This window comes from Crotalus tigris, unplaced genomic scaffold (genome assembly GCF_016545835.1).
Source record: "Crotalus tigris isolate CLP2741 ecotype Arizona unplaced genomic scaffold, ASM1654583v1 scf7180000017888.547151679:1136858, whole genome shotgun sequence".
NCBI lineage: Eukaryota > Metazoa > Chordata > Lepidosauria > Squamata > Viperidae > Crotalus > Crotalus tigris.
The window spans coordinates 528411-549168 of NW_024096705.1; the positions used below are offsets into that span (position 1 = coordinate 528411).

Below are 20758 nucleotides of genomic sequence, written 5' to 3' on the forward strand. Positions count from 1 at the left end.
CGTTTATTGTTGACAGCAGTGAAAAACAATAAAAGCAACTATTTATAAAACAAATAAAAATTGACTGTCTTAGCTTTCGCTGATCCACTGCCAGCATCATCAGAGTAAGCATTAGGGGTGGGGAGTTTGCTTATAAATCTAATTGGCTCCGCACCCTACTCATTGATCATGTACCGGGCTTGCCTGTTCTAATTAACCCTAGTTGTTCTAGTTGTCCTGCATCTCCTTGTTCACATTTTGGTCCCATTGCCCTATTTCTTCCCATTGTTCTTTTCCTTACCCATTCTGTTTTACCCACTCCGGTCATACTACCTCTCCTCACTGTGTCTCATCCCCTGGCATGTATGTCAGTTCTGGGGATCCCTCTCCCCCTTTTTCTATCTTCCCTTCCCACCTTTCCTGCACCCGGCCATGTGATATTGCTGCCAATCTGTCCTCCAATCCTCCCCCTCCCATGACCATTACAGGCTGTGTATCCCAATCCGACGATGTACATATCCTTCCATGGTCATTCCATCCCTCCTCCTCTGGTGTTAATAAATTTGTCATGGATCTTTGGCATATGAATATCTGAAGCATACAGGAATCCTGGTATATCACTGGCATAAAGATTAAAAAGCACTGAGGCTAGAATACAACTCTGTCTGTTAAATTTTTGGACTTTTGGATGGGTAGAGGGCCTTAACTGAGTTGAGGGCCTTAACTGTGAGAAAAACTAAGAGTCTGGGTTCCATATTTATTTGGCCAATTTCTTCCATATTTTTATTTATAGAATCAAAAGCCGCATTGAGATCTACAAATGCAGTAGATTTCTTGTCATTTGTTAGTTGCTTTCTTGTGAGATGGTGTAAAGTAAAACAACTATCTATTCTGGAGTGCTCTGGTCTTATTTCAGTTTGTTCCTCCACTAAGATACTTGTTTCCATTACTCGGTCTTCTATTGTGCTTAGAACGTATTTTAGTCACAATTCCAATAAGGCTTACCAGTCTATAACTTTTTGGATCACCTCTGTTCACTCTTTTTATAGAAGGGGACTTTAATGATGACTTTCCATTCTACTAGAATGCAACCTATATTGTTTATATGAGTGAAAACCCTGTTAACAATGGGGCCCACCAATCAATATGAGTGTTAAAGAATTCTGGGGGTAGGAAATCTTTTCCAGGTGCCTTATAGGTTTTAGAGATTGAATGATACATTTGATTTCTGATACTGATGCTGGAGGCCATTTTGCTCTTAGGGAATTTTCAGTTCTTCCAGTTCCTAAAAATCATTTTCCAATCATTATTTATCCCAAAGTTTTGTCCCAAATACTAGTGAATGGGCTGACTGGAAAATATGAAGTTAGATTACCTATTTCCAGCAGAAGAATTCAAGTTCTAAATTGTGAAGTTTGGACTGTATTTTTTAAAATCAAAGCTTAAATGGTGTGACATACTACAAAGACACACTACTAACATCAATTAACAATGGCTGGGCTTGTCAGAAGGAGAAAAAAGGAGAAGAAGAAAGAGGAGAAGGGTGTGGTAATTACTTTTTATTCACCTTGACTTTGATGTTAGAAGGAAACAGTAGTCATGAGTGTTTTTGCCCAGGTGGTGAGGAAACTATACCTGTTTTTAAAGAATACAGGTCTATCCTTATTGATGCATACCTTAGTTAGAGTACTATAATAAGCTTATTCATATTCTATAAATAATATTTATGAATAAAAATAGGAAGGATTACAAAATCTGGGCTAAAAATTATGGGTGACTGTTCAATGGCAGGAAAGAGATAAATAGGATTCCAACTTTTTAGTGCTGTCTAGTGATCATCTATATTTTTGCAACTCAAATCTAGTAACCATAATTCTGGGATTAAAATGCATTTGATACATTGGAAAGATAAATGTAAAGCTCCATTCATTCAGTTTACTGAAGACCTGATTAATCTTGCTATCTGTGAGAGGATTGCCTATAAATATAGACTTTGTATGGATAATCAAACAATTAATTTTTATTTAATCATAGACCAGCAAATAAAACAAGAAACAATTAATCAGGGTAAAAATTGATACTGTTCTATCAATATATTATATTCTCTATTTCATTTTTTCTGTTGTAATTTTTTCACTTATTTTAAACGTTATATATTTTTATAATGTATTTATGCATTTTGCTCCTTTTGTTTTTTGTTATTAACAATTTATCTCAGAAATTGATGAAACCACTTCAGCAATAAAATTAAACATGAAAAAAATAGTTTCAATTTTTATGTAATTACTTGACTCCCACAGCCACATTGGTTTAGCTACCTTTATTACTCCTATTGAAAGTAGCTTCTTCTCTGCTGCGAACAGAATCTGTTTCTGCAGAATGATAAGACAATGAAAGCAGGCCTTTTTATAACTGTCAAGTACTCCATATTTATTGTATACTAATTTGTGTACAACTCCACTCAGTGCAGTGGGATTTTTTTTAAGTAAATATGTCCAAGCCTGCTGGCCTTTTAAGCTTTATAAGTTTCAAATATTATGGAGAAGTTGAGAATCTTCCAGAAATATCAGATTCAAATTCCCATATTCTCTCTGGTGCAGGACACAAGACTAAGGAGGTCTATTACAAATACAATGTTACATAATGACAGAGATTCCTTTCAGGACCTCCTAGATCAGATATTTAATTTCTCTATTTCATCAAGTTTTCCAGAATACCAGTTTGATTTGATGTAAGATTCAAAAATCTTACTATCTCCTAAGGCCCAATTTTAGAAAAAAACATTCCATAGTAATGTGTTTAATTTGCAACAGTTAATGATATAATAATTATTATAATGGTATTTATGTCACTATACTAATGTTAACATGTTATGAGTTTTATCTCTCAGTGAATCTTAAATGCTACAATATCATATAATAGAAGCCAAGGATTTATAAGCAGAATATAAGTAGCATCATGATCTTCATATTGCAAATGGTAAAGATGACAGAGATAGCAACCTTTATGCGATTTAATAATGATGAAACTCAATTTCAATTGGCTTCTGGGATTGACCTAGGAATGTTAGGCAACAATATCTGAGCAATAATGAAAGAAAACATTTACTGTAAGTACTATTTCAATGTTCCATAGTGTCCTAGCATGAATTAATTCCAGGAAAGTAAAATGACAGCAAGAAATCATATTTAAGTTCTTTGTTTCTTTTAAAGTAGGGACTACACAGTATCTGCATGACTCTTGGTCAAAGGGTAAAAGGGAGAGATTTGATAATATAGGTAAAACTGAAAACCAGATGAAAATGGATGGGAAGGAAGGAAGGAAGGAAGAAAGGAAGGAAGGAAGGAAGGAAGGAAGGAAGGAAGGAAGGAAGGAAGGAAGGAAGGAAGGAAGGAAGGGAGGGAGGGAGGGAGGGAGGGACATGCAACACTGAGTTCAAATTTTAATTCTTCTTTTTGCTGCTTGTCTATCCTATCAAAAGACAGGCAGTTGACATCTATGCATCATTAATGTAACCAGCCTGCCTGCTCTCAGATTCCTTCTAGCCCTCATACCAAGAAGGGTACATGGTAACATCTGCTGTAACTTAATAAATTCATAGCTACAGTAACATTTGAAGTAGACATCTCATGACACTTTTACAGTTCAGTTTATGCAGCTTTTTTAATTCCACAGGACCTCTTAAGGCAAATGTACATGCTTCAGCTTAATAAAACTGCAATATATATCCTTTATAAATAGCTCTAATAAATGAAACTTGCAACAAGTTAGCTTTTGTTATTGTTGTCTAATCACACCAGAAATCCTAATTTGCCTCACTTTCAATTTTTCTGGCTATTGGAAACCCCAGAGTGCTGGAAATAGGTTTTCGGCTCAGCTTACAGATACTATAAGAAGTTTGAATGTAAGAATTTATATCCAGCATTGATTTTTCCATGGAAATAACTTCAAACCTCCCATAACTTATATATCTGTAAGGGCACCATTTCTATAGTGCTTACTCAAATCTCACAGATCCACAACTGAAGGAAGAAAAAAAGTAATTCCCAGTGATGATGATAAAAGGTTACCAGCTTTTTAAAACTGTAATTAAACCAGCCAACTTTCTTGGTAACTTTCTGAAACAAATACTCCCAAAATTATACTTTCAACATGGATGAATTAAAATTTATTACAAACTTAATTGGCAAATATTCCTGATTTCTTTCCCACATAAATGCATTTGCCATATTGCTGAGTGGGAACTGACAGATGAAATTCAGAATTTGCTTCATTGGTTTACTAGTGCTCTTTGCAAAAAAAGAGAAAGATTTATCTTGACTATTTTTGCCTGAAGTCATAAAGCTGTCAGTTGTAGCGATTTATAATGTAGGTAGGGCTTCTGTGACTGAAAGTTACCTACTCTATACCAAAACATTGCTCAGTATAGAAAGTTACTTGATAGCAAAGAAAATTCCATCTTTTTTTCCTGATATACTTGTTTTCAAATATAGATTTATTATTATGTTGACTGCAGTCATCCACCTGTTTAGACTGATTTTGACATTTGTATTCACAGACTATCTACGTCTGTTTGCAAAACTTCATATTTTGTGATTTTCTCCAGTTCTTTCTCTTCTCTTCTGCTGTCTCTAAGTATTGCAATCTCCACTATCCAAACTTTTTTTTAATCTCTCTTATCAACAATTGTTAAGTCTGGGATATTATATGACAGATGCCTGTCTGTTTGAATTCTAAAGTTCCAAAGCACTTTAGCTTCTTCATTCTCTATTGCACTGTCTATTATTACCCTGTTCATAACAATGTGAAGACACAGATACCAGTTCTTCAGCTGGTATCAGTTGGTCTTCATAAGCTTCAAAATCTTCCCTAGAACTGAGGATGTTATAAATTATTGGTACTGTATATGTGCAGATCCAAGAAATGTGGTCTTTTGCAATTGACTGATGGAAATTTTTCACAATACTACAAGGATGCAATGAATAGTGAACAGTCATCAGTTTTCTTGTTTTTTGATTTAAACTATTGAGTTCAGCTTGTGTCCAATTAAAAATTCCATGAGTATATTGTATCATAGATATTACCCATGTCTTTGATGGAGTTTCTACTGTTCAATTTTGCCTCTAGCAATTTTCTGACTCTTTGGATGTATTCTTTACTTATTAAATTTTAACTTTTCCATGATTAATGTTGTCCAAAGCATAAAATACCCAAATACTTGTAGGCTTCATCCTGATAACTCCTGATGGTTTGTGCATCAATTCGATTATTTCTTATAATTTACTCTGATTTTATTTTATTTTTTTGCTACTGTAGCATTCTAAGACAAATTCTATTGCGATATCTGTGCTAAAATTCTTACACTATTTGTCAATGACTGGATTTTGATTTCTGATTTCCCATGCTCTGAAAATTTGCTAAAACACTCTCCATGAATCCAGACAACAAAGGCAAAGAAAAATGCATACATTAATTCTTACCTTTATTCCATAAATGATAAAAATGGTCTTTGTTCAAAGGCTGATTAAGAATCAGAAGGCAAAACCTTAGGTTTCCTGAAAGACAGTTAATATTGACAAATTGTTTTCAGTATTTACAATTCTACAATTTCTTTCCTCTCAACATAAAACTAAAATATTCCCTCTCTTTTTCCGGTAATATCTATTATCTCATAATGGGCAAACAGAATTCTTATTTTGAACTGATTTCCAAATATTTTATATTAGGTGACCAAAATTTCCCTTATTATTCAATTATAATGTTACTTTATTTTCTAAAAATCTATTCCCTGCATTTTGAAGTAACCTTGTGTTACTACACGAAAAGGAACACTCTGTTTCTCAAGCGCCCCATTCCAGGCATACGGAGCTTGCAGTCTCTGCCAAATCTCCATTGGGATAAAAAGTTTTTTAGTGCCTATAGAGCAGTGGTTCTCAACCTTCCTAATGCCCCGACCCTTTAATACAGTTCCTCATGTTGTGGTGACCCCCCATCCAGCTGGCTAGGGGGTATCAAAAACTTGACCAAAATCAGGTTCGGATTGGCATTTAAAATCTCTAGATGTATTAAGGCAAGAAAATATTCTACAGTCATGGTTTCAATATTTACAAATAGTGGACAGGTGGACTGTAGATAAGAAAGAAGGAATAACACTAGAAGATGGAAATCTGGTTATTCAGATTAAAGATCAGAGTCAGGCCCATATAAAAAGAATTTACAATGCTTTAATAGAATTAGACTCTGAAACAGAATTGGTTAAAGACTGTATGATTAAATGGGCTCAGAATATCCAGGATCCGATCCCATTGGACTTATGGGAGACAATTTGGATTAGAAATGTTAAATTTACACAAGCTCAAAATTTGAGGGAAAATTTTTATAAAATGTTTTACAGGTGGCATTTAGATCCTAAAAAATTATCTTGTATGTATCCAAATTTACAACCCAAATGTTGGAGATGTGGTAATATGGATGTGACATATTTTCATGTTTGGTGGAATTGTAAAAAGGTAAAGGCTTTTTGGATTATGATTTGGTAGAACATTCAAAAGGTTTTTAAAAGGAAGATAAAGTTCATCCCTCAATTATTCCTATTGGGTATCTTTGTGGATTTAAATGACAAAGAAACTACTTTAATGTTGAATTTATTAACTGCAGCAAGGTTATTAGTAGGCTCGTATTGGAAGAAGGACTCGTTGCCTACTTTAGAAGAATGGATATTTAAAGTTTCTAACTTTGCAGAAATGGCAAAAATTTCTGCTTATTTGAAGGATCATACACAAGAAAGATATATTATTGTATGGAGAAGTTGGATAGATTATATTCAGAAAAAATATGGGACTATAAAGTTTCATTTATTTTATGAGTAAATTTTATAGTAACTGTTGTAGAGATTTGTTTATATGTCTTAATTTAAGGGGAGTTAAAGGTTAAGTATGATTTTTTTCTTTTTTTTCTTTTTTCTTTCTTTTTTTCTTTTTTTTCTTATTGTTAACCTTCTTATTAATAACTCTGTACTCTGCTCTGGGAAGCGAGGGGGGGAGGGTTGAGGGTGGGTGTGTGGGTGTGTAATGATAATATAGTCATGGTAAATGCTTGGGCATTTCCCCTATGCTGCGTTCATGTGTGTGAGAGGGATGAGAGGGGAGGAAGGAGTAGGGAGGAAGTAGGATGGTTAGAGGAGAAGGGGAGGGGAAGAGAGTAGGACGGGAGGAGAGAAAGAGGAGGGAAGTAGGGAAGGTTTAGAGAGGGTGGATGCAGCCTGGGGGGAATGGGCAGGTGGTACCAATGGTAAATTGTATTTTGTATGAATAAATGGAAAATAAAAACTTTTTAATAATAAAAAACTTGACCAAAAAAAGAGGAAAAAATGGGAAAGCATAGGTCGTCCTCGGCTTACAACAATTCGCTTAGTTACTGTTTGAAATTACAACAGCACTGAAAAAGCGAATTATGATCATTTTTCACACTTATGATTCTTGCAGCATCCCCAGGATTATGTGATTTACATTCGGATGCTTGACAACTGATTCATACTTATGACATTCAGTGTCCCAAGGTCACTTGATCAATGGCCAGGGGGCGTGGCCAGCTGATCACTCAGGTTGAAGAGTGCCTGTGAGGGGGAATCTGTGGGTCTCTGGGATGGGACTGGGGTGGGTGCCTGCCTTCCTTCCCTCCTTTCTCTCCCCTTGTCCCTTCCTTCCTTCTTTTCTTCCTTTCCTTCACCTCCCTTAGTCTTTTCCGCCCGGAAGGGACAAGGGGAAAGAGGGAGGGAAGGAGGGACAAAGAAGGAGGTGAAGGAAAGGAAGGAAGGAAGGAAGGAAGGGACAAGGGAAGAGAAAGAGGGAAGGAGGGACAAAGAAGGAGGCGAAGGAAAGGAAGGAAGGAAGGAAGGGACAATGGGAGAGGGAGGGAAGGAGGAAGAGACCAAGAGGGAGGGAAGGAAAGGAAGTTCCAGCCAGCAGAGGCTTGGCAGCCTGGCTGCCGAGGAACAGAAGAGTGTAAAACCAAGGAGAAGAAGGTGGCGGTTTCATCCCAAAGGGGGCTCCTTTTCTCCACCCCTTCCCTGGGTTTGTGGGGAATTTCTCATCACCAACGCTGACAGGTGCTCCTTCAAGCCCATTGCGAGCTTTCTCGCCCCCTTTACTTCTCCCCCCTCCCCCTCTTTCATGAGGATTGTGGCGCCCTTGGGAAGCCGATCGTGCTTTGAAGCTTAGGAGAGGAGGAGGAATCCCTTCCTCCTTCCCTCCCTCTCTCCCTGTCAAGCCCCGGCAGGCTCGACATGAACGGGCAGAGGAGGAGTCGAGGACGGGCGGCGTGGCAAAGGAGACCCACGGCTGTCGCCAGACCTCCCAGCTGACAAGCGCAAGTTTGGGGGTCGCCAGCTGACAGGCGCAGGAGTTGGGTGCTGCGGTGGCCTCCCCTTCGCTGACCTGCGTGCATGAGAAGAAGTCAGTCCGGTTGCTGCACAATGAGTCTCTGGGGAGGGTGGGGCCTTGCTCTGCGCCTGTGCTCTTCATGCGCCCCCTGCAGGGCACATTTGGTAGAGTTTGTGCAGACTGCTGCCAAGCAGCATATTTTCCACAAACAAGTGAGGTGGAGGGGAGGCGGGGGAGGGAGAGCAGGTGGTTAACAAGCCCTTCCTAATACCATCAGAAATATGCGTTTTCCGATGGTCTTAGGCAACCCCTGTGAAAGGCTCGTGCGACCCCCAAAAGGGTCGTGACCCACAGGTTGAGAATCACTGCTATAGAGCATTTTGAAACACAGCCAGTCCCTGCGTTTGGAAGTGCTCCATAGGTGCTGAAACATTTTTTTTATCCCAACGGAGATCTGGCAGAAGGCTCCCTTTTCTCAAGTGCCCTATTCCAGGTATACGGAGTTTGCAGGCTCTGCCAGATCTCCATTGAGATAAAAAGTCCTTTAGTGCCTATAGAGCATTTCCAAACACAGCCAGTCCCTGCATTTGGAAGCACTCCATAGGTGCTGAAACATTTTTTTTACCCAACGGAGATCTGGCAGATCCTTTTCTCAAGTGCCCCATTCCAGGCATACAGAGCTTGCAGTCTCTGCCAGATTTCTGTTGGGATAAAAAAGTTTCAGCCACTCAATGAGGGACGAGGAGGAGAAGGAGGAGGAGGAGGAGGAGGAGAGTGGTGAGGATTTGTGCCAGCCAGCCGGCCAGGAAAGGACTAGGTCAGGCGGGGTGGGTGGTTGACTGGGGAGGGGGATCATGGCTGCTCAGGTGGTTGCCACTGCTGCCAGCTTGGATGCAGGTGCAAGGGACCTGGTCCCACAATGCCTCCCTGCTCAGTTGAAGGCTTCATTCCTGCCCTCAAGCTAAGACTGGCGCACTTGAGCAAGCAGCACACTGGGCCATGGACAGCATTGGTTCCTGCACACGGCCAACTCTGATTCCACGCTTTGCCCCAGAGGCATGCAAACAAAGCAAACACTTCCTCCACCAGAAAATGGAAGCTTCCGGGCCATGATCTCTTTTGCAGAGAATTTGTGTTTCAACTTGCGCAATATTACGGCACCTAGGAGCTTCCATTGTCAGTGCAAAAAGCATTTCCAAGCCGACTCTCCTCTGCCTCAAAGGGAAAGAAACTGCGGCATAAAGGAGATAGATTTTGCAAGATAAATGAGTCTGACATGGCAGGAAGGGAGAGGGAAGCAATTGTGGGGAGTGGAGAGAGGAATAGCGTTAATATTGCAGCACTTCTGCAGTTGGTCACTCGTAAATCACAAAGCAGCTTACAGAGGCAACATGATGGCAAACTATCCCTTGCACCATGCTCCTGGGCCCTATGGGGCCATTTGCACTGAGAAAAAATGGGGGAACCAAAAGAAGGGTCCCCACCCCACCTTTTCACGGTTCAAAGCCAAATCTCCAGCCCAGCTCCTGTGTGAATTTTGTTTATGTGGCCACAGGAATAATGCAACAGCCATAACTTTAGGCATGGGTCATAATTCTTTGCATTCAACATGTTGCTGAATGAATGTATGAGGGCAATTTGGAAATAAACCTCTGTTTAGTTATCAATGACAGACACTGGCAGATATAGAACGTTTATTATACACATTAGAAAACTACAACATTACATTACTTTTCAATGTAATTGCCACCCAAATTGAGGCACTTGTCTTAACATTTTACAAGGTTTGAAATTCCTTAGTAGTAGTCGCTCAGCGCTAAATCTGGGTTATGGGGGGTGATCAAAACCATCCTAACGGAACTGCTTCAAAAGTTCTTGGGTGCATCTAGTGGTGTGTGAGCGAGTATTATTATTAACCAACACCACATCAGAAGTCAGTTTGCCTCAACGCTTGCTATGGATGGCTCATTTGAGTTTTAGTAATATTTCACAGTAGACTTCTGAATTGAGGATCAAACCACACTCCATGAACTTCACTAGCAGTACTCCTTTGGTATCTTCACATTTGGTGAGATTTTCTATGGCACCACTTCTGATATGGTGTTGATTCACGATAATGCTTGCCCGCACACTGCTAGATGCACCCAAGAACTTTTGAAGCAGCTCCGTTAGGATGTTTTTCAACACCCCTCCCCCATAGCCCAGATTTGGTACAGAGCGGCTCCTACTAAGGAATTTCAAACCTTTTAAGACATTATGACAAGTGTCTCAATTTGAATGATTATGTCAAAAAGTAATATAATGTTGTAGTTTTCTAATGTTTTTAATAAAAGTTCTGTATCTGTGGGTGTCTGTCATTGATAACCAAATGGAGGTTTATTTCCGAATTGCTCTCATTGTAATTCAGAGACTATATGCAATACTTTGCCAAGCTTTTCACTTCTCTTTCTGTCTATTAATATACTGTAAGTTGGATGGTCTAGCTTGTAGGATTTTAAGCATAACTTTACTTCCATGTAAAATGAGTGCAATAGTGCGATAATTTGAACATTCTTTGCCATTGCTTTTGTTTGGAATTGGAATGTAAACTGACCTTTTCCAATCCTGTGGCCACTGTTGAATTTTCCTGTGCTAAAGCCTTTGATTGTGTGGATCACAACAAATTGTAGCAAGTTCTTAAAGAGATGGAAGTACTGGACCATCTTATTTGTCTGTTGAGAAACCTATATGCGGGTCAAGAAGCAACAGTGAGAACTGGACACGGAACCACTGATTGGTTCAAAATTGGGAAAGGAGTCCAGCAAGGCTGTATTCTATTGCCCTGCCTATTTAACTTATATGCGGAGCACATCATGAGAAAGGCAGGGCTAGATGAATCAAAAGTTGGAATTAAGATTGCCAGGAGACATATCAACAACCTGATCATCATTAGATGATACCACTCTAATGGCAGAAAGTGAAGAGGAACTAAAGAGCCTCTTGATGCAGGTGAAGAAGGGGGAGTGCAAAAGTTGGCTTGAAACTCAAGATCATGGCATCCGGCCCTCTCAATTCCTGGCAAATAGATGGAGAAGAAATGGAGGCAGTGATAGATTTTATCTTCCTGGGCTCCAAGATGGGAACTGCAGCCAAGAAATTAAAAGACACTTGCTCCTGCTATGGTAAATCTAGACAGCATACTAAAAAGCGAAGACATCACCCTGTCAACAAAAGTATGTATAATCAAGGCCATGGTTTTCCCAGTTGCAATGTATGGCTGTGAAAGTTGGACCATAAGAAAGGCTGAGCGCAAAAGAATTTGAACTATGGTACTGGAGAAGACTCCTGCAAGTCCCCTGGACTGCAAGGCGATCAAACCGGTCAGTCCTAGAGGAGATCAATGCTGACTGCTCTTTAGAAGGCCAGATCCTGAAGTTGAAACTCAAATACTTTGGCCACCTAATGAGAAGGAAAGACTCACTGGAGAAGGGCCTAATGCTGGGAAAGATTGAGGGCAATAGAAGAAAGGGACGACAGAGAATGAGGTGGCTGGATGGAGTTACTGAAGCAGTAGGCGTGAGCTTAAATGGACTCCAGAAGATGGTAGAGGACAGGAAGGCCTGGAGGAACGTTGTCCATGGGGTCACGATGGGTCGGACACAACTTTGCAACTAACAACAACAAAAAGCTGGATGGTGAAAAGTGAGCGGCAGAAGATCTTTAACTATGAAACATCATTAACAGATCCATTCAGGTCTGTAATAATACAGGAGAGGTTCCATATGGAAAGCTCAGGTGATCATACAATATCGCACTGCAAAAAGCTTTCCCATTCTGGAAACCTATGTGAGGAGTACCACATACTGCTACGGGTAAACAAATGCCATTTAAAATATTTTTTAAAAAAAAGATTAAAAATTTTTCATTTCTCTTCTGCATCTATGTAGCCCATGTGATTTTTTTTCTTTTACAAAATTCTTTCACTATCCATGAAAAAAGCATAAAATGTACATCCTCTTTCACAGCAAATGAAAGATTTCACAAAAAAATCAGGGACAGAATTTGGCACAGCGATATTTAAAGGTTGACGGGAAAAATAATAAGACAATCTATCAAATAAGCTGTCCCAAACCTGTAATAAAAGTTAGTTATTACTACGAATACTACACCAAATAAGTTTCTTTAATGTGATTAGAATAAACTAAAAATAAGTTTCTGTAGAATCTCAGTATTTCCCATAGCAAAAAAGAGAGCAAAACTAACAGTACCTGATGTGATAGGAAGATTAAAGTTCTGACCGAAATTTTATTGTAACAGTGCCACAACATCCTATTATCTTCTTCATTATATGGCATCAATTCAATACATTTTTCCTCTACTCTCAACATTATAGTCTTGCTCCTACTGAATAAATCAATTCACTGAATTTAGAAATAATTAAATTAATTCTCTGAAGGGAGATATATTTTAAGATGTTGTTAGCTTTAAAATGTGCTCAGCAATTCAAGTAGAAAAGCAACTAGAGTTAAAATCAATGGAATAGTCTAAATATACCTATAGTTAGACTGCCCCCTCAAAATAATTTTTTCCTTCATCATTGATTATACATCATTCCAGTTACTGTAATCTACTAATTAAATATCATCCAGGTTGAGGAAACATTTTCTTTATTTTAAACAAACAGTAACTCCAGTAGTCAGGGACTCCAGCAACAAATTAATCAAATTGCTAAATATACTGTAGTGGGTATATCAATCTTCACTAAGAAATGTAGCTATTTCAGCATTCAAAAGAATGACTAAAATGTTTCCTTTGCCATAAACAACTATTAAAGTAAACATATTAATAAGAATTGGAAATGTTTTATTTTTTTCTAGATATCCATTTCATATTTAAAATTTGTGAGTCCCAGAATTGTTGAAATCAGAAATTTAATAACTTTCTTGTACTAAATCAAATGAACTTAAATGATCCTAGGAAATCAAAGTAAAAGCATTCTACAGGTATGACATATCTTTAAAAACTTTGAACTTTTTTTATGATCCGGATTTGATGACCATCACTACCATCCCCCTGCAGTCAAATTCTGGATGTACAACAACTGGCATTCTGCAGTCACATTAATAGAATAGAATATGTCTTCTAGTCCAGTCCCCACTCAAGCAGGAGAACCTATACCATCTCAGACAAGTGACTGTCCATTCTCTTCTTAAAAACGTCCAATGATGGAGCACCCATGATTTCTGAAGGCAAGCTGTTCCACTGGCTAATTGTCCTCATTGTTAGGAAGTTTCTCCTTAGTTCCAGGCTGCTTCTCTCTTTGATCAGTTTCCAACCATTGTTTCTTGTCCTGCCCTCTGGTGCTTTGGAGATTAATTTGACCCTCTCTTCTTTGTGGCAGATACTGGAATACTGTTATCATGTCACCCCTATTTTTTCTTTTCTTTAGATTAGCCAAACCCAAGTCCTGCAGCTGTTCTTCGTAAGTCTCCAAGCCTTTGAACATCTTAGTTGCTCTTCTCTGAACTTTTTCCAAGGTCTCAACATCTTTTTTGTAGTATTGTAACCAAAATTGGTTGCAGCATTACACGTGTGGTCTCACTAGGATTTTATAAAGTGGTACTAGTACTTTGCGTGCTCTTTATTCTATGCCTCTGTTTATACAACCCAGGATTGTATTAGCTTTTTTGGCTGCGGCTGCACACTGCTAACTCATAGTCAAGTGATCATCCACTAGGACTCCAAGGTCCCTCTCTTAGCCAGCTCTCACCTAATCTGCACTTATATCTTTGATTTTTCCTGCCTAAATGTAACTTTGTTTTTCTCCACATTAAAACTAATTTTGTTGGATAGGACCCATTGTTCAAGTTTGTCAAGATCTTTTTGGATCCTGAGCTTGTCTTTTGGGGTGTTGGCTATTCCTGCCAGTTTAGTGTCATCTGCAAATTTAATGAGTTCCCCTTCTATTCCCTCATCTAAGTCATTAATGAAGATATTGAAGAGTACTGGGCCTAAGATGGATTCTTGGTTAGCCCACTGCTTACTTCTCTCCATGTGGATGTAGTACCATTGAGGACTATTCGCTGAGTACCGTTTGTCAGCCAGCTACAAATCCATCTGGTGGTGATGTTGTCTATTCCACCTTTTTCTATCTTACCAAGCAGTAGATTGCGGTTTACTTTGCCGAATTCCTTACTGAAATCTAAGTAAACTATGTGTAAGGACCCACCCCACTTTGCATCTTAAGAAGACAGAACTCTTGGAATAATTCTTCCAACAGGAATCCTTTATTAAGAGAAAATGGTTGCAGGCATGCTAGACAGGACTTGGGGTTCAAGCTCTCCCATTCAAGGTTTTAAGGGGTTCCCCAGTAGTCCCACCCAATCAACCCCCCTTCCAGTGATAGTTTCAAGTATCACAATTCCACCCCCTTTCTTCTTTCTTCCGTCTGGATGGAGACTTCAGGTAACTACATGAAAGGCAAATACCCTGCTTTGTTATGATAAGGTCCTCTAGTGCTAACGCTTTGATGTTACAATAAACACACATTCAGCATTCAGCTCTTTGAAGTGTACTGAAGGAAGTGAGGGCCATAAAGCCCCTTTGTTCTCCCCCTTCTCTCCCTCTTATGGCAGAATCCAAAGAAGGCAGAATTGGGAGTTTCTATATTTGATAATTAAAGATGAAATATGATTGGATTCTGACATCCGGCCCCTCTTAAAAATAAGAGAGATCCACCTGAAAGAAAACACAAGTATAAAATTTAGTTAGGCTTGTTAGGATACTCTGTGTGAAACTTCTTCAATAGCTTCGGGGCTCTGACATGACGTTTATGGACCCACTCATTTTGTGAGGGAGGGAGGTGTTTCCAGGCAACTAGGTACTGAGTTGCTCCATGATATCTCCTAGAGTCAAGGACTTCCTTTATTTCGAAGAGTTGTTCACCCTCCACCATGATTGGAGGTGGTGGGGGGGGGGATTTTTGGCCGTAGAGGTGACTGATGCTCTCTTTTCAGCAAGCTGCAATGAAAAATTGGGTGTATTTGCCTGAGATTTTTGGGTAATTCTAATTCTACTGTTACTGGATTTATGATTCTTTAATTGGAAAAGGTCCTATATATTTTGGTCCAAGTTTTTTACAGGGCTGTAGGGACTTTAGGTATTTTGTAGATAAGTACACCATTTCTCCTATAATGAATGGTGTAGGCTCAACCCTTTTTTTATCGGCTTGTGTTTTATATGCCTGCCTAGCTTCATCTAGTGCTTTTCTGACTATTGGCCAGGTGTTTTGTAATTTCTCCATCCATTCTTTCAGCGAGGGGATCGTTGGTTCGTTTGGGGTTAATTCTGGCATGGGGTTGAAACTTTGACCGGTGGCTATTTGAAAAGGAGTGTAACCTGTGCTGGAGTGGACTGCATTATTGTAGGCAACTTCTGCAAAAGGGAGTAAGTCCGCCCACTCGGTCTGCTGGAAACTAAGAAAACATCTTAAATATTGCTTAAGTACGGAGTTCATTTTTTCAGCCCCCCCATTTCCTTGAGGGTGGTGGCTAGATGTCAGTCCCTGAGTGGTTCCTAAGAGGGATAAAAATTCCTTCCAAAATGCAGACGTAAATTGCACCCCCCTGTCAGAGATGATGCGTTGGGGTGCCCCATGCAATCTGTAAATGTGTTGGATGAAAAGTTTTGCTAAGGCTTTTGCAGTGGGAATCTTTTGGCAAGGGATAAAGTGCACCTGTTTGGAAAACAAGTCCGTGACCGTCCAGACCACAGTATTCCCATTGCTTTCTGGCAATTCCACTATAAAATCCATGGCTATTTCTCTCCAGGGGGCTGAGGGACTTGCCACTGTTTGCAATGGTCCTGGCACTTTCCCTTGCAACCTCTTTGCCGTGGCACATTTTGGACAACTGGCTATATAACTTTCAATGTCCTTTTTCATGGATGGCCACCAAAATTGCCGTTTAATTAAATGTAAAGTTTTTACAAATCCAAAATGCCCTGCTGATTTTGTGTCATGGCAAAGGTGCATGAAAGTTACTCTTTGAGTTGTTGGTATATATAACTTTTCCCCTACCCAAGGCAACCCGTCTCTCATTGTGCACACATTTTTGTTTTTCTGGAACCATTCATCTGTTTCCAAACTTTTTCTGAATTCAATCCCCAGTTTGGCTGTCCAGTTGTGGTTTTACTTTGGCTTGGGTTCTTGTGGTTACTGGTGCTGCCAGTTGTGACTCTGCCATTATTGGTCTAGAGTCTGTGGTTCGTGCGCTGTTATATTGGGGCATGCGAGATAGAGCATCTGCCAGGAAGTTCTTTCTTCCTGGTAAATGTTTGAGCTTAAATTGGAATTGGTGAAAATGCTGGGACCAGCGGGCTTGTTTGGGATTGAGTTTCCTGGAAGTTTTCAGGGCTTCTAAATTTTTGTGATCAGTCCACACCTGGAAGGGGATTTTGTTGCCTTCCAGGAACTGTCGCCACGTGAGTAATGCCCAACGTATCCCATAAGCCTCCTTCTCCCATACGGGCCAACGCTGTTCTGTTTCCGTGAGTTTCTTGGATGTATATGCACAGGGTTGCAATACTGCATCATCATTTTCTTGTAATAGCACAGCCCCCACTGCCACATCACTTGCATCTGCCTGTATTACGAAGGGCTTGTCCATGTCTGGGTGCCTTAGTATTGGTTCGGCAGAAAAAAGTCTCTTTAGTCTCTCAAACGCTGCTTGGCACTCCATTGTCCATGTTAGTGGCTGGCTAGGTTTTACTGAGGATGTTCCCTTCGTTTTTAGTAAGTTAGTGAGGGGCAAGGCTATCTGGGCAAATGAGGGGATGAATTGGCGGTAAAAGTTTGCAAAGCCCAGGAAACTTTGTAGTTGCTTTCTTGTGCGGGGTGGTGCCCAATTTAGTACTGCTTTGACCTTCTCTGGGTCCATTTCAATGCCCTGTGGGGATATGCGATAGCCTAGGTAGTCTATCCTTTCCTGGTGGAATTCGCATTTTGAGAGTTTGGCATATAGGTGAGCGGCTCGCAGCTTCTTTAAAACCGCTCTGACAAGTTTGACGTGTTCTTCTTTTGTTTCGGTAAAGATAAGAATGTCGTCCAAGTAAACAAGGACCCCCTTAAACAGGTGCTCCCTTAGAACGTCATTGATTAATTGCATAAAGACTGCAGGGCCCCCTTGTAATCCAAATGGCAAGACTTTGAATTGATAGCACCCCATGGGGCAGTTAAATGCAGTCTTCCATTCGTCCCCTTCCTTGATTCTCACTCGATAGTAAGCTTCCCTTAAGTCTAGTTTAGAAAAATTTTCCCTTTCGATAGGTGTGACAGCATGTCTTTCATGAGGGGCAGCGGGTATAGGTTGCTTTCACTGATTGTATTCAGGGCCCTATAATCCACGCATAAACGTAAAGAGCCATCCTTCTTCTCTCTAAAAAGGACCGGGGCAGCCACTTTAGGCTTGGCTGGCTCAATGAAACCTCTCTCCAGGTTTTTTTTTATAAATCTTTCCATTTCCTCCTTCTCCTTTGGGCTCATGGAGTATAATCTGGGCTTCGGGAGTTTTGCCCCAGGCTTGAATTCAATGGTACAGTCTGTGGGTCGGTGGGGGGGAAGCTCATTCGCCCTCTCCTCACTGAAGACTTCAGCAAGGTCCCTATATTCCTCTGGTATTTCTGTTAATCTTTTTTCCTCTCCTATGGATGCTTTTTCTATTCTTGATTCTGGTAGCCTCCCTTGGGGTTTTAAGTCCATAGGGTCCCCCTTCGGGAATTTGATTTCTGTCGTCCTCCAATTTACCCAGGGGTTCCATTTTTTCAACCATTCCATCCCTAGAATCATTGGGCATTCCATACCTGGGGTCACCACAAATTAAGTCCTCTTCATGGTTGCCCAGGGAGAGGTGTATTGGCAGAGTGGCTAGGGTAGCTGGCACCCCCCCTGCTATGGATCCATCTAGCTGGCCAAATGAGATTGGTTGTTCCAGTCTCCTGGATGGGATGCCCAGATTCCCCACTAGTGTTGGGCTAATGAGGCAGCGGGTGCAGCCAGAGTCTATTAAGGCTTTCACCTTCACAGCTTCGGGCATGGGGGGGATTAATCTAGTCACTGTTTTGAAGATGGGTGTGATGCATCCACTTACCAGGGGTTCGCCCTCCGAGCTGTCATCTGAGGCATCCACCGGCCCTGTGGTGTAGGCTGGAGTCCTTTCCCCTTGATGAGCAGAGGTGGGGGTTTCTGCAATTTCCATCATTCTCATGGCCGTTTCTTTTGGCTTAGCTGAATACTTTCCGGGTTTGGTGATTGGGGATCTGTCTGGGTTGTGCTGGGGGGCCTTTGAGCGGCATTCTACAGCTCGATGCCCTTCTCTTCCGCACTTGAAACATCCCATTTGCTTCTTGGCTGTATCCGATGATTTCACCGGTTGGTGTGTCAGCTCAGGCGGGGGGCGGCTCCATTGTTTTCCTCGGCGGTGCCTCTTCAATATGTCGATCTCTGCTTCCTCTGCCAAGACGTACCATTCCTCAAGTCGATGTGGGGTCCCTCGGGGCAGGCAAGCATCATATAGATCATAGTTTAGTCCGTCTTTGAAATGGCCAAGGAGGATGTCTTCTGGCCAATTCAGTTTGCTGGCAATGGCCCGGAATTCTTGTGTATACTCAGCCACTGGGCGTTTGCCCTGCCTCATCGTTGTTATTCTTTCACGGGCTTTGCGATCAGCCAGGGGGTCTTCAAATCGTCTTCTCAAAGGACATGAAACGGTTGAAGTTACTGAGTTCTGGGGCATTGGAGTCATGCAAGTTCACTACCCAATCCGCAGCTGGTCCATCCAGGGCAGATTGCACGATCCGGATGCGGGCTTTGTCGCTGGGAATGTCCTGCCCATATTCCTCCATGTAGCTGAGGACTTGGGTTAGGAAAAACCCCAAGCGTGTTGGCTCCCCTTTGAATTTCACTCCAACGGTGGACGTCTTGGAATGGATCGGTGCCTCTGTTGTGGGTGGTAGTGTCTTCCGTCCAGATTGCCATCTGTGGTCCGGTAGGGGGTGGGAGCTCCTGGATCAGTAGATGTCCCTGGGGGTTGCAGGTTCCATGTCCCCCTCGGTGTCTCTCCCTTGGCGGCTCCAGGAACTGGGGCGGCCGTAGGGTTCAGTAGTCTCCTCTCCTAGGGAGCTGAGAGTTCTCTTCATCAGGTCAATAGCTTTCTCTAGGATCCAGTCTGAGTACGGTGCCCAGCTTCCTCCCTCTTCACTTGCGTGCAGGGATTTCTCCATCTCCTGCTTCCATTCTGGTTGCTTGGTCCCCCGTCTCAGGGTCACCTTTCTTGATTCCTTTCCCCACTCACTTTTCTTTCCAACGCCCATCGACCAGCAAGGCTTGTGGTCCTGTGTCTCCACCACTTCTTCTCCTGAGGAATCTGGCCTCTCGGATCCCAACATCTGGCAAGGTTCCAACTGGGTCAGCGGCTCTCTTTCCAGGGAGTTTTCCCCCTCTCTTGCTCCATTGTCTGACATGGTAAATTTTTGCAAAATCCCCCGGCAAGGGTCTTCCTTCCAGGTGGATTAATTTTGCAAGTCATGTCTAATGTAAGGACCCACCCCACTTTGCATCTTAAGAAGACAGAACTCTTGGAATAATTCTTCCAACAGGAATCCTTTATTAAGAGAAAATGGTTGCAGGCATGCTAGACAGGACTTGGGGTTCAAGCTCTCCCATTCAAGGTTTTAAGGGGTTCCCCAGTAGTCCCACCCAATCAACCCCCCTTCCAGTGATAGTTTCAAGTATCACAATTCCACCCCCTTTCTTCTTTCTTCCGTCTGGATGGAGACTTCAGGTAACTACATGAAAGGCAAATACTCTGCTTTGTTATGATAAGATCCTCTAGTGCTAACGCTTTGATGTTACAATAAACACACATTCAGCATTCAGCTCTTTGAAGTGTACTGAAGGAAGTGAGGGCCATAAAGCCCCTTTGTTCTCCCCCTTCTCTCCCTCTTATGGCAGAATCCAAAGAAGGCAGAATTGGGAGTTTCTATATTTGATAATTAAAGATGAAATATGATTGGATTCTGACACTATGTCCACAGCATTTCATTGGTCTACTAATTTGGTCACTTTATCAAAGAATGAAATAAGATTGGTTTGGCATAATCTGTTTTTAACAAACCCATGCTGGCTACCAGTTATGACTTTGTTTGCTTCTAATTGTTTGCAGATCTGTTTTTTGATTATTTTTTCCAGGATCTTCCCAGGTATTGATGTTAGACTGGTCTATAGTTTCCTGGGTCTGTTTTTTTTTCCTTTCTTGAAGATGAGAACTATATCAGCCCTTTTCCAATCCTCAGGTACTTCCCTGGTGCTCCAGAATTTTTGAAAGATATGATGCATTAACTTAATTTGCTATATTTTTTGCCAG

General features: G+C 41.0%; 1 protein-coding gene across 8 annotated transcripts in view; it reads right to left on the reverse strand.

Annotated features, from left to right (window-relative positions):
* The window catches only part of TPK1 (thiamin pyrophosphokinase 1), a 421498-nt gene that overhangs the window by 309485 nt on the left and 91255 nt on the right, over window positions 1-20758 (reverse strand). For 5 of the 8 annotated variants that reach the window (XM_039344056.1, XM_039344057.1, XM_039344051.1 and 2 more), the window contains exons 3-4: window positions 5460-5534; window positions 2298-2351 (exon numbers count right to left, since the gene is read on the reverse strand). In XM_039344056.1, coding sequence (XP_039199990.1) covers window positions 2298-2351; window positions 5460-5534 — 129 coding nt within the window. The remainder of the gene's footprint in view (window positions 1-2297; window positions 2352-5459; window positions 5535-20758) is intronic. The other 3 variants (XM_039344058.1, XM_039344055.1, XM_039344054.1) reach the window with 1 other exon arrangement.